Source organism: Anarrhichthys ocellatus, unplaced genomic scaffold (assembly GCF_004355925.1).
Source record: "Anarrhichthys ocellatus isolate YVR2014 unplaced genomic scaffold, GSC_Weel_1.0 scaffold32, whole genome shotgun sequence".
NCBI lineage: Eukaryota > Metazoa > Chordata > Actinopteri > Perciformes > Anarhichadidae > Anarrhichthys > Anarrhichthys ocellatus.
Window position 1 is genome coordinate 5535350 of NW_022280062.1, and position 14690 is coordinate 5550039.

At 43.1% G+C, this 14690-nt stretch overlaps 1 protein-coding gene across 2 annotated transcripts in view; it reads left to right on the top strand.

Moving 5' to 3' along the window:
* LOC116393306 (annexin A13-like) overlaps positions 1–4286 on the top strand; it is a 6008-nt gene extending 1722 nt beyond the window's left edge. Inside the window, exons 3-11 of one of the 2 annotated variants that reach the window (XM_031865498.1) lie at positions 115–209; positions 292–462; positions 924–957; positions 1205–1284; positions 1880–1948; positions 2379–2480; positions 2565–2640; positions 2730–2842; positions 3021–4286. In XM_031865498.1, the coding sequence (XP_031721358.1) occupies positions 115–209; positions 292–462; positions 924–957; positions 1205–1284; positions 1880–1948; positions 2379–2480; positions 2565–2640; positions 2730–2842; positions 3021–3140 (860 nt within the window). In that variant the 3' untranslated portion in view covers positions 3141–4286. The remainder of the gene's footprint in view (positions 1–114; positions 210–291; positions 463–923; positions 958–1204; positions 1285–1879; positions 1949–2378; positions 2481–2564; positions 2641–2729; positions 2843–3020) is intronic. The other variant, XM_031865499.1, reaches the window with a different exon arrangement.
* Positions 4287–14690: the final 10404 nt, after the last annotated feature.

Genomic DNA, 14690 nt, shown 5'->3' on the forward strand with positions numbered 1-14690 from the left:
TGTGTGTGTGTGTGTGTGTGTGTGTGTGTGTGTGTGTGTGTGTGTGTGTGTGTGTGTGTGTGTGTGTGTGTGTGTGTGTGTGTGTGTGTGTGCGCGCTGCTGTATATTCTCCAGGCACAGATGAAGAGCCCATTATTCAGATCTTGGCCAATCGCTCTGCAGCTCAGCGCGTGGAGATCAAAGAGGCCTACTTTGAGAAGTATGATGACGTAAGTACCTGCCTCCACGTCTTGTCTCTCTTTCTTAGATACACTCGCACACATGCATGCAGTTGATTCTGTCTTTGTTCAGGAGTTGGAGGAGGTCCTGAAGAAGGAGCTGACAGGTAGTTTTGAGAATGCCACCATGGCCATGTTGGAGTCTCCTCATATCTTCTTCGCCAAGGAGCTGAGGAAGGCCATGAAGGGGGCGGGGACGGACGAAGATGTACTGGTAGAGATCCTGTGCACAGCCACCAATCAGGTCTGTCAATATTTGATACTATTCTTTAATACTACATGTTTCTATTTTCATGCCTTGGTGTCTATGCAGTCACTGCCAGTTGAGTTTCTATTCAAAGAAAACATTCTGGTATGGGCTCCATTTTGGCTACCACATTCTAATAAGGTATTCTTACATCTGGTTTTTAAAAGGTTCAATATAATAATATGATAGGTTATTATAGTTTTAAAAAATGTATTTAGTCAATAAAACGGAGTAACTTAAGCTGTGTGGAGGTCATTATTTTATTGTTTATGTTTGTTTGTTCATCAGCAGACTTAAGGAAAAACCTACCGGCCCTATTTTCATGAAACTTTATGTAAGCTTGTAGCACGAGCCAAGAAAGAACCCATTACAGTTTGTGGTGGATCTGGATCACGAAGGCGGATACGCACTATTTGTTTTCGCTGTTGACAGTGTCATCTTTATTTTACTTCTAACAGGACATCTTGTGCTTCAAGGACACTTATGCAAAGGGTGAGTTGTCTTCCATAATGAGTCATGTAGCTTACAAACTGTTAACAATAGGATGTTCCTCTCATACTGAAAAGACTCGTAACTCAACCAGCATGTGGAACGAATACATACCAAGTTATATATGTGTCATAATGTTGTGGGTGTTTCAAAATATGTTTTAGCACTCTGCTTTTAGGAATTTAATACAGATATTGTACATGTGCTGATGGTGTAAAGAATAGCATTATATTTGCCTCTTACCTGACAGTGCATGAGCGTGAACTGGAGGCAGACATTGAGGATGACACCAGTGGAGACGTGAGGAACCTGCTGATGTCACTGCTGCAGGTGAAGACTCTTTATTTTTGACTTTATTTAAACAGTAATGACACTTCCAGCATTGATGGTGACAAGGGGAGTTGCACTACACAAAGAAGAAAAAAAGTCTCCATATTTTCAAGCACAATTAGGTGGAAGTCTTGAATCTGGATGGAAGCCATAAAGAGAAGAAGAACACAACTTTGCTTCCTTTTGATAATGGCTCTCACAATTGTTGTCCATGCTGTGGTTCGCCCACTGAGACGTTCGTCACATCATTGGCATGCTTCGGCCTCTATGCCAACTTTTTCAGCGCTCCCAGACCGTTTCTGCTTCCCCTCTCTCTCGCTTCCTTCCCCCAGAACAAAAAGACAAACGCAGTGTGACTCATGTTCTACAGCGACGTCTATCCAAAGAGGCCTTCAAAGATTTCCAATTGATGTGGAGCAGATGATTGTTATCCCATTAAATGCCTGAGATTATTTAGTAATCCATCTTTTTGACCTTTCCTCACCTCACTAAACATTTGCCCTCACTCTCTATACGTGCATCGCCTCCCTTATCCATCCACTTAAACCTTTCTTCCCCTCTGTATCTCTGTGTCCCCCTCTTCTCATATCTGTAGGCAAGCAGAGAAGAGGGCTATGAAGTGGATGAGGGTTTAGCCGAACAGGATGCCACATCTTTGTTTGAGGTACGTTCTGAGGTGCTGCACGATTCCTTCGAACTAGAGTTTGCCGTTTAAATAATACCCGTATTTTGATAATGGTAATGTGATCCTAGATTTAGATGTTCGAGCATGTGAGCCCAGGATGACTGGCAAATCTCACAAGTACAGATCTTATTAAATCAAAGCTTGTTTTTGTGGTTATGCTGTAGTGTGGTTTTTAATTACAGAACAGGATTGTGGGATTTTTGTGGAAATTCACAACTAAGGTGTGAAGCTTCATCTCAAATTTCATGCTGATAACTCTGTACAAATATATAAATGTGTGCAGAGACAGTGATGTGGGGAACCAGTGCGATGCTGAGGTCTGGGGTTGGCAAACACAAGTTTGTAATAAAACAGGAATTATCCTTAATACTCAATGTTGCTGCATTATTTCCTCCTCTGTGACTGTCAGGCAGGAGAAGGCAGATTTGGCACAGATGAGTCCACTTTCACCTTCATCCTGACAAACAGAAACTACATGCAGCTTCAGGCCACCTTTAAGATCTATGAGTCGGTAAGGGAAAAAACGCTTCTAATGGGCTACATCATTATCAATATTATAAGTTATCATGTTAACTTATAATTAAAAAACTTGCAGCTTTCAGGAACAGACATTTTGGACACCATTGACTCTGAAGCAACAGGAACTCTGAAGGAGTGCTACACAACTCTGGGTGGGTTATACTGTAATTCTTCAACGGCCATGAAAAATCAAATATCAGTTCTTGTAATAACACCTCCTGCTTTTGTGTGTGTTTTAAAGTCAGGTGTGCTAAGAACCCGCAGCTGTATTTTGCCCGACGCATTAATGCCGCCATGAAGGGACTGGGCACCGATGAAGACGCACTCATTCGGATGATTGTAGGCCGCTCTGAGGCTAGTCAAACGTCTAACTTATTTCCAGATTACCCAAACTAAACTTTGGTCTTAAATGTGCTCTAGGGCCATGTTCATGTTCAATCCCATTTTTAAAAAAAAAAAAAAAAAAAAAAAAAAACAGCTGTTAAAAAGGGGGATTTTGTTGTGACAGCAGTGCTATCTTGTTAACCCACAGATCGACCTGGAGACAGTGAAGGACATGTACTTGGAGAAATACGATGTCACCCTGAAAGACGCTCTGGATTCAGAGTGTGGTGGAGACTTCAAACGCCTCCTCATCGAGATCCTGCACTAAAACTTCCCCCCTCCTTCCTACAGGCCTTATTTAACCATCGTGACACAGTCTTTCCTCTCTCACCCTTCCTCCTCTTCTTTATACTCCTTTTTTCTATTCTTACTCATTCCCTTCGTGGACGTCTTTGTGACAGTCAGTTCTCATTGCAGCATGGACCAAAAACCAACTCATTATCTTATACTGTGTTTTCTAAATGGTAAACTTACATTCATAGTCTTTGGATACACTTCTCTAACTATTTTATTCCAACATACAATGAATTTAATCCTTTACCAATATTACAGCAGCATTGTTGAATGTATGTGGAACTTGTGCAGCTGAGCATCGTGTTAATGTATTTATCCAAATGAATAGCGTTAGTCCAGTTCTTTATTCACAATCAACAGCTTCACAGTCTTTGTCATGTTTCAGCTGTAGTCCACCATTTCAAGCGTATCCCACGGCTGTAAACATTAAGCTGCTGCTCAACATAAATTATATGGCCGCTTATATTTGACACCTTACTCATTTGTCTCATCATCATCCATTAACCATTTGCCTCAAAGATGCCTCTCATAAGATGATAGCGATGCAATTTACTTTTTGCTGCAACACTCGACACTTAAGTGCCGAATTATCACGTTTGATCTCTGATATCTGTGTACACTAGAGAAATAATTATACATGAATATATTACCCTGATATCAAAAGCTTACACTCTTTTTAAGTATGCAGTATTTGGGTTTTTGTAACCACGTCCCTAAATGTCATGTGGGATTTTTAACTGTTTGTAGTGTTATTTTTAGTCACAGCTAACATGCTGCTTCTCACGTTTACACACTTTATGAGACGGTTTACTCCATTTAGATTTACTACAGTTATAGTCCTACATAACAATTGTGTAAAACTTGGACATGATTGTGCATTTAGCGTCCTTAGACGATGATAACATTAAAAAAGATGTTTTGCCCTGTAGGACAACCACTGATAAGCACTGTCTGCACCCATGTATGGAATTATAGCATAATTTATATTTAAACCCCAGATAACAGAAATGTATAAGACTGATATCTACAGTCGTATTGTCATATAGCAAATGAAAACAGTAAATTCTGAAAGAAGTTATTGTTAATCTGTTGTAATGGCATTAAAATAATGTGGCATACATATGCAGTAATGTATTTTTTCCATCAAAATAAGATTGTTCTTTTTATATCCTGTAGAGGGCAGTAGTTCACCACAAGCTGTATTGTATGTTGTGCATTTCAGGAAGAAATGACAGTTGGTGAAATCATAGGGGAATCAATTGTATAATATTCTTAATAATTGCACAACCTATTGTATGCTACTGTTTCTTGAACATTTTGGTATTATTCTAAACATTTTGCTCTGATGTTAAAGATGAGGGGCGACTGCGGCTAAGTGGATAGCAGGGCCGTCTTTCAATCAGAGGGTCAGCGGTTCAATCTCCGGCTCTGCTAGTCGCATGTCGATGTGTCCTTGAGCAAGACACTCAACCCCAAAATTGCTCCCGTAGCTGTGCCTACGGTGTAGAAATGTGATAGACTCTGAATTGTAAGTCGCTTTGGATAAAAGCGTCTGCTAAAATGACTGTAAGATGTATTGTTGTGCCTATCGCTTCATAATGTTTAGTTGTGGTGGCTTCATAACCCAAGCCATATAAAAGTGTTTTGGTTTTTTTACGACATCTAGAGCAAAACATTTAGACTTCATAGAGAGCGCAGAAACAGTGGGGCGCCTTAAAAGCAGATAAGAGGGGAAAAAAGTTAAAAACAAGTGAGAACTGCTTCCAGATGCAGATTTCTCACTTTCTCACTTTCTCCCCCCCCCCCCCCCCCGCTTTCTACTTCTCGTTCTCCCACTCCTCCTCTGTATCTTTCTTTCACTTCATATTCCTTGATGTAATGGTTGTTTCAGTATGACGGGCAAAGTTTGAAGAAAACCTTGCTTTATGCACATTCTTGCTACCTGTATATCCACAGTCTGTGCACCATGTGCAGCCCAGTAGCCCCTACGGCCACCTCATGCTACACTTTGGCAGCCTGCCTATCTCTCTGGCTGAGAGGGCTGTGTGCACCACACATGCCTGTTAATATAACACAGAGGTGCGGAGTGTAAATCTTAAAAAAACACTGCAATATCCTCCACCTAATAAGAATAGAAAACTGCAATACCATTCACCTAATATCTCAATATAAAAGTATTAAGTTAGTAGCCTACAACTCTATTCAAGATTAATCACCCACAGAGGAAAAGCATCAAGCATCTTTTTTTTGCAATTAATCTAAAAAAAAAGAAAAACTTGCACGGACAATTTCTTCCATTCTTAAAAATGTCAGACTGTTCACAGCATTCCCCTTTCATGACTCTCCTCATTCCCTAATAATTTCCGTACAATCCCCATGGAACATGATGCAAGACTTCACAGATTAATGGACTAAATCATCTTGCTCCTTTTAAGTATATCACTTGTTATAATTTAGTGTTATGGCATTCAATATGATTTATTTTGCATATGGAGGCTGTGAAAATTGGCAGAGAATCCCGAAGAAATTCTCAAAGCAATGTGATAATGTTTCTAGGTAGGACCTAATCATTAACATCTGTGTTTCCATCATGCATGCATACAAAACAACCTATGCCCTTCCTAAAGACACACCCACACCAACTCGACACACTCATACGCTTGTCTTTCCCTCCATCTGTGCTCTATTACCCAGAGTGCTAATGTGTAAGGGCAACTAGCCCTGCCAGACAGAGCCCCACTCTTTATCCTGTGGGGCTCTGACCTTTTTCCTTCAGCATTTATCATCGTCAGACCACAATAACTCACCCAGCAAGTCATCCATCAGAATTTAATTTAATTTGTCTCATGATACGCTTTCTTTCTCTTTTGTCACTCGACTCAGGTCTGCTTGTTGTCTTCCGTCTAGTTTCTAACAAAGGTTTTTCACAAGGCTTAGTTTATAAACTGTGCAGCTCATGCTTTATTCATAGTAAAATCTGGTCAAGCAACCTTGAACTAGAGAGAATTAGACGACTGGAGCGGGAAATGGTTGTGTCGGCACTCTTTTGATCCCAGAGACTCCAGCACCTTCAAGACACAAACCTGCATAATAATGTCACTAATTCCCTAAAAGTCATGATTTATTGAATAATCTATAACACACACTAACCTGGGGTCATAGCTTCAAAGGCTGAAACTATAACATCAACTGGTCTACTGGTTTTCATAGAACATATGCCCAGGTTCGTAATACGCTTTTTGATCTTGTGCCAAAGCAGAGCAGCAGCACATTAAGAATAAGAGGGGATGTCGGTGGACGTGCGTAGGAAGGCCATTAGGAGGTTAACTACCCGGCTAATATAATTTCAACTGTTTGAATGCATGATAGAGAACCTCTGTTCTTTGATGTGTAATAGGAAACACCTGGCAGCTTCTGCCTGGAGCAAACATGTTCAATTCAGTCTCCACGTTTTGTCCTGTGGCACATCTCATGATAGGATTAGTACATGTAAGCTTATGGCTCTGTTCGAAATCACAAACGAATACGCTGTTCATACTTTGTGTGGCGAAAGTGGGCATAGCCACCATGACGTCACCCAATTGGTTTGTGGTCTGCTGCCATTTTGAAGCCTCGAGTTCGGGATTTTGGCCGTCGCCATCTTGGTTCTTGCAATCAGCAGTGACACGAGAGGGTGAAGCGAAGTACTTTCAAACGCTGAATAAAACATGAAACATGTTTAATGAACTGAAAAGTCTCTATATGGGAGATTTTGGGGATGAGACGAGTGCAGCCGCAAAAAAATCCAGCAAAACAATTTTATTTTTATTTAATATAAAACATCAAATATACACTTAGTTACAGTCTAGTTTGAGTAAACAGTGACTATATCTTAAGGTGTTAATATTCAAGACAGCATGCTGTCTTTCCAGGACAGTTTAGTGTCAACGAGTCCTTAGTGAGACACATGACTCTCTTTAAGTCCATGAAATGCAGAAAGTGGTCATTAAACAAGGCATGCACTGCAGTAGATATTCACATTAGAAGAATGGCGGCTAACATGAAACACATGCTCTTAAAAAAACCCACTCCTGAATGAAAGCAGCACCAGTCAACCGCTTATGGTGACAGCAGAAAATGCTGTAGTCACAGTGGGGATAAGCTGGAGGTCTTTTGGCGTCAACAGAGTAATTGAATTACATAAATAAAAGACAGAAGTACAGCACATGAAAAAGCAGAAGACTCAAGCGTGAGAAATAGTTTAGAGTCATCATTTACTTCGGTAGAAATGAATAGGCCCTTCAAATAGTAATACTCGCATTGATATAAATACAATGATTGATGCTTAATGCTACTTTTTAAAATAAAAGTCATATTAGAGCTTTTTTTTACACAAATTATAAAAAAGTCAAATTAGCTGTAGGCTACTCACTACAAAGCAGCTTAAAGGAATAGTTCAAATGTAGGTACTCAGGGTACCTCCAGGGTTGTGCAGGTTAAATGTAATACTTTTAAGGCCTTTTTAATACCACTTAGACGACAAAAGCCTTATTGATATATTAATATAGTATGTTAAAAAAGTATCTCTGAGATGTAGTAGAGCAGATGTATACAGTAAATTAGCAGAAAATATAAATACTCAAGGAAAGTTCAAGTACCTCAAATTTTTATTTGAGTAAAGTACAGTATGTTTTAGTTGTACTTGAGTAAATGTTATTAGTTACTTTCCACCAGATAATGCTTGCTAGTTCAGCTAACTGTACATATCAGGAAGGTGGTTTTAGTTTACAGTCCATAACTTTATTTACATGGCCACTGTGCCCTTACCGGCGTCACTTTATTTGCTCGGGCTGCAGGTGATGAAACTTGACTCATGGCAAGCTCTCTTTTTTTACACTTTTAAAACCCTGGGGTACCCTCGTAACATGTTTATTCACTTCCTTTCCAAGAGTTGAGAGAGAAATGAGAATGTTGATAACTTACCGCTCTCGTATTTGTTCATTAAACATGAAGCTACAGCAGGAGACCGTTAGCTTAGCACAAAGGCTGGGAGCAAGGGGAAGCAGCTAGCCTGGCAGAAAACTACAATCTATTGCGTTTCGACTTGTATTCTTTTTGTGTGGATTAAACAAGCAAGACATAACAAAAATGTATGAGTTTTACATGTGCTAATAAGCAGAGATAGGCCAGGCTAACGTTTCCCCCCTTGTCTCTAATCTATATGCTAAGCTATGCTAACAGGCTGCTAGCTGTAGCTTTATATGTAACAGACAGCTATGAGAGTGGTTTTAATATTCTCTTTTAACTCCAGGCAAGAGAGCAATAAGCATCTTTCCCAAAATGTTAAACTATTTCTCCTAAATCAAACCAATGAAACTACACAATCATATAAATTGCTTAACATCTGGTCTACTGAACTGGAAACCACATAAAAAAACATGGTTAAGTTTTGTCTTTATTATGTTATGCTGCCACCCAGAGGATTGACACTCCGCTTCCTGTTTCGTAGCTGATCTGGTTGACTCGTCCGCGTACGCAGTCCATTGTGAAGAACACCGCTGTGCCGTTACGAACCTGGAAAGACACCCGCAGGCTAACACTGGCCCATTGGCTTCCCTCAGGCATCTGACCACCAACCTGCTGGGCCAGAGTGACAGGTCGCGAACCCTCCGCCTCCCGTCCTCCTCCTGACCCCTCTGGATCACTTCGCCTTAGAAGAGTCACCTTGATGAGGTTGCAGGAGTGAATAAGTTTGAGATCCAGAGCCACACCGGCTGTGCCACTCTCCCTGAAGACAAAATCTCGTCTCTGATCGCTGGATCCCTTCCCTAGCATCCCCATCTGGGACACCTGAGCACTGGTCTGGCGGAAGAACAGCGGCTTGTTTCGAACTGCTCCTGAGGGAAGGCCGGTGTGAGACACGGAGGCAGACAGAGAAGAAGAGAGAGAAGCGGGGACCCAAACCAAGCTGAGGATACTGATGCCTGTCTCGTCGCCAAAGAACCGTATGTTGCACTGAGCAGGAGAGAGGATCTCAAAGCCCAGTGTGTCCCCAGGGCCAACGTTTGCCGCTCCCGACAGAGATATGGATGTGTCTCGATAGTGGACGCCTGGTTTGAAGCTACGGCACAGCTCCATACCCGTTCCATTATGGTTGAGATACGCCAACATTTGGAAGCCCTCACTCACACACGCCTGGCCCATTGAGTACAACGCCTGCTGAAACACGAAACGCACAGTGCCACTTTCTGCAAAACGGATCCCACGGCCATCATGAGTCAGCCCCACCACGTAAGGGTCAGAGGTGGAGGTGGTGCGGAAGACCGGGCGATAGTTTGTGTGGTAGTGCGCGGACACAATGGCCTGTGCTGTCATGGCCACAGCACCGGTGTCATGGGAGAGCCAGAGGAGGCTGAGCGGAGCTGCTGAAGGGTCGTACAGCTGCAGACCTTCACCGCTTTGGTTACAGTGGTGGCTGGCGCTCCGGAGGAGGAGGGAGATCATGTGCCCTGGGGCGACTTCTGCTACCCCGCTGATGCTGACGCTCTGGAGCGACCTTCCTTCCTGCTGCTCCACCCTAATGCCACTGAGGTCACGGCCTTCAGAGCCGTCTGTGTTGTTGATACGCACGCACAACTGGATGAAGCTCCGACAGCCGTGGCTCACAGAGAGATTCTCATCCAGCCAGACCAGACCGTGCTGCCTGAGCACCAGGTGCCCGTCCTCAGCGGACAGCAGACCGGTGTCCCCTCTTTCCTGGATGTGAAGCTGCACGCTAGGGAAGGCGTGAGCCAGGGTTTGGCCTTTAGCGCCGGGCAGCCTCACGTCTCCAGTCCAGGACAAAGACAGGGCGCTGTCACCAGCAGCAGCATGGCCGGAGCAGATGGTGTCTGTGGTAAAGGTACAAGGTGAAGCCACGGGCTCTCCATCACACTCATTACAGGCCTGACACTCGTCCATGTCCAAGATGTAGAAGTAGCTGTGGCCACACATTCCTGAATTGGCTTCTCGCTCTGTCATGCCCTGGCACCTGAATCCACCTGATGATAGGGAAACAAAGAGCTAAGTCTAAAACTAAGTTTGTAGTTCAACAAATGCGAGGCCAAAAGACATTAAAGTTGTAATCAACTGCAGGCAATATTGACAAAGGTTTTCAGTAATTCATGTTACCTGGAGTATTGAGACACTTCTGTTGGTCTCTACACAGATCACCTATTTCAAGGCATTCGTCTCTGTCCTGTAACGATGAATAAATCGACACTTTGAATCAATTTCAAAGCAGCTGTGATTAATACTCAAAGTCACCCGACTCTGTGATTCCGTCTTCAGCTCATTGTTTTGGATTTCCGGCCACAACTTTATATTTTGCTTCCCTCTCACCCCGTGTCTCACCCAGCTTTCTTCCTGCAAAACAACCCTCCCCAAACCCAAACCCAAACCCCAACACTGCACACACACTTATCCTGTTCACATGTTTCTTTAGTTTGCCTTCTGGGTCATGACTGATCTAGATAATTTCTACTCTAGATAGTATTCAGTGGTGAAACAGTGGACACATCTGCTGTAACTCAGGGACCCACCACCACAAGCTTTGTTTTGTCTCCCACGCTTTGAGCTAGTTCAACTGTCATGAAGATAGTACTACTAACCTGGCAGATTCTGTCTGCGTGGATTGAACACTGTGCGACCAGGAAGAAGCCGGCAGGACAGACGGTACATTTCTCACAGCGAGGATGACCGCTGCTGAAGCCACAGTACTCCTCAGGACCGCAGCTCCCACAGGCCATCAGGGAGCGCCCCACCTGGTGGCATCAAACATGTCATTGAACATGACAGTCAGGTTTGTACATCGTATAAAGATGGCTATGTGGAGTAGCTAACCAGATGTCATATATTGCATATATGCCATTTACTTGTCCAATCCATTTTGCTAGTTGAAGTAGCCCAAGACAAAGTTTATTTCCAAACTGGTATAAGAATTACATTATTATTTTTTTAAGTTTTGTACATGACTTTAGAAACAAATGACTTTGATCACAGTGCCTTTTCTTACAAACTAGTTAGCTCTCTCTTGATGGAAACATCTGGTATCATATCGACTGTCTGGTGGTTGTTTTTTGTACACTATAATACACTCGTACACCCTTGATTCCTGATTCACCTCCATCACGCTGGCCTCCATGTCCACCTTGTGCAGCGAGAGAGCCTGCTGTACTGAGTGAGCTCTAACCTGCCCGTTCATGGTTTCCATGTGACTGTCTAGCTCCCCCTGGAGGTTCTGGAGAGATGTTTGCTTGATGCTGTCCATCATTGTGTTGTACTGGGCTTTAACCTGGAAGCAGAAAAAAAAAAAAAAAAGTGCAAACCTTTTTTTGTATGATCCTGATAATAATAACCATCACTTATGTTATGAGTACACAAATTCAAATAGATGTATGATTATTCAGTACAGCCCCTATCAGTCTGCTCTGTGTATCATTATAATTGCAACACTATTGTGGTGCAGAACATTCCCTTCCTCTGATCCCCATATGGAAAAGATCCACCACAGGGAGGTCAGCGGTCAGTATCATCTAACACATAAAACTTCTGTAGGTGAGGTGTTTTCCATCCACTTCATGCTTCTCTACTGCCCCGTAACAAACAACTTCCAACATCTTCCTGCATCATCAATCACAGCAGCCTTACTTGCTCCATCTGGTCATACATCTTCCTCTGTTGTTCCAGTATTTCTCTCTGCTGGTTGACCAGCGTCCCCTGCTGCTCAGTGAGGAGCCTCTGCAGCTCCTGGACCTCGTCCTGCTGGCCCCTGAGGGCCTCAACCAGCTTCTCCTGGCTCTTGGACAGCTGCAGCTGCAGCACAAGAGCGTCCTCTGCGGGAAGCTCATTGGTCCCTGAGGCAAAGAAAGAAAACTATTACAATTTAAGAGATTATTTTCTCACTGGGAAGGCTGTCGTTTAAAGTAGATTCGGTTATCTATCTTTCCATGTTGTGGCTAATCACTCACAGGCTTATACTGACCTGGTTTCATGTCACATGTCAACTGTATCCATGCACCACGTTCCGACCCGAAGTCTGGAAGCTCATCCAGAAATTGCGCCGCTCTGTCTGTCACATGAACCGGTGAAGAGTGTCCTCTCCTGTCGTCTCCTCCATGCGTACCGCAACCGTCTCCGACGCAAGGCTTGGGCTTCTGGCGCATCCGAAGAGGAAGTTTACATCCAATCCCTTTGCACTCCAATTTTGGGCTGTCATCACTCGTCGGGCGGTGAGTGACAGTGGTCGGACAGGTCCCACCGGCGCAACCAGGATGGAACACCTCCGCCGTGATGGTTCTCGGGTTCGTCCTCCTGGTGCCATCCGTTCCCGCTGGTTGCGCAAAGTCTCGCTGCTGAGGTTGGATGATGGTGTACGGTGCTAACGGCGCGCTCTGAGCTTGGCGGTGACTGAAATGAGCATCCTGTTGGTAACTCGGGTAGGCTTGTCCTTGCCTGGATTGTGCAGAGCTGTGAAGGTGTCGTCGGGACGCCGCTGACTCCGTGCGCCCCTGGCAGTGTACTCCGACGCACGGTCTCCAATCCTGGCCAGAGAAGCAATGCGTCCCCCTGCACATCTCAGATACGCTCTTAGCCCCACTGAGTAGAGAGGCTACACAGAGTAAAATTATGGTAGAGATACGTGCCATGTTGCAATGCTGAAAGGTAAAAACGAAATCAGGCCACGAGTGAATGGTGGCCCCTTTTTGCGCATCAATCCTTCAGTCCTGTAGATCTTGTTTGATCATGTCTTTAAGAGAAAAAAAATCGCCCAAATTAGTAATTGTCCATAAAGTGCCGGTTGATCTTGAACAAGTGGTTGCACCGACATTTAGCTTGTCTCCATTGCGCACACCGCGGTTTCTGCCCCCTTTGCCCCTTCTGGAGATAGCTACGTCTAGCCCACATGTGGCGCTCACTGCTCCTAATTGGCAACAGGCTTTGCTCCTAGTCTTAAATTAACCCGTAGCTTTCCCTGACATACCACTCTGCAGAGTCACCCCATTCCTAGGAAGCTGTGCATGTGGTAGATATTTCGACTATTCTAGTGTTATTTTTGTTCTCACACTCCTGTGGATCATTCATGAGCAGATTTGTACAGTGGCCTGAACTATAGTGGGAAGCTCCAAATAGTCCAGTGGACTTTCAGATATTTACTTCATGGGGTTTTCCACATTTAACTACATTATTCAAAGGGAAAATAGTTATTTCCTTCGAAATTTTTCCATTTCTTTTTCCATTTCTTTTGATGACCGGAACAGCCCTGTGGTTGTTTTTTTTTTACAAGCCTTGTCAGAATTAAAGTCTCTGCTTTATATGGCATCAGGCTTTAATCTCTTCTGTAGAACTAGATTAGGGTGCTGTGGTAGGACTCTGTGATATTTTGAAGCCAAAACTGCCTCTCCTGTAAAATGTAAACTTTATTACAGTTTATTGCTACTCTCATTTCCCTCCCCTGACCCCACATGGCTTTGATTAAAGCTTTAACCCACATTAGAAACATTTAAATGTTTCCCACTCTTCTCATTTTCTTGGCAAAATGGATCTTTCTCTCTCGCTCTCACACGCACACACGCACACACACACTCACACACACACATACACACACACACACACACACACACACACACATTGACTATATGCACGTCAGCACGTAAACCCTCCACTTCTCAGAAGTAGTTTGTTATAAATCTTCTGCTTATAAACAGTCACATGATAAATATATTGAGTCTGGAAATTTTTGTTTTCTTAAAGGACTGTTGAAGGACGGATGTACACTCTGCACGTATACACAGCAGAGTCACACTTAGACTAAAGTGGGAACACACATGACACTGAAACTGACAACAACTATGTTTTAAAAAAGAAACCACTGTGAAACAGTCACAGCTTCAGAGGCTTTTAAAGTCTGCACTGTTTATAGTGATGCTGTTATCATCAGTGACGTTCTAAATCTGCTGCCACTTCAACTGTTATTATAGTCTACACTCAGTTGCAGGTTTATTATGTTGTACACCAACCAAAAACAAATGCAGTAACATCCCACAATGCATCCTACTTCATGAAGGTTTTTGTTGAAGCTGTTTTCGAGAGGAGCTGAGTCAACTTCATGATCATTGTGGTGGCTGCGGTTTGTAGTGCAGTATAAAGAGAGCTGTTTCTGTTATTCAGCATGTCCTTATTTATATGAATGGGATGGACAACAATACTAAAGACCAGTCAGCATGAATCAATTTAATTCCACAGCAGCCCAAACAGCAGCCTCCAAAATGATCACACAGTTGAATCAATTTCCCTGCAGTGTCAACAAAGGTTGTCTTATTATAAAACAATAGTGGCTTCAATCTTGCTTCTTTCATCAAAACCTCCAAGTCGTTACTTAGTTACATGCTGGTGTTTCCAGTTAGACTTTTTTATTTTCCCTCGCTAAGGCAAGGTTGAATATTTTTAAAGCACCTTTCAACAACGTGGCAATGCAACATGTTTACATTAGACATAAAAATGCATA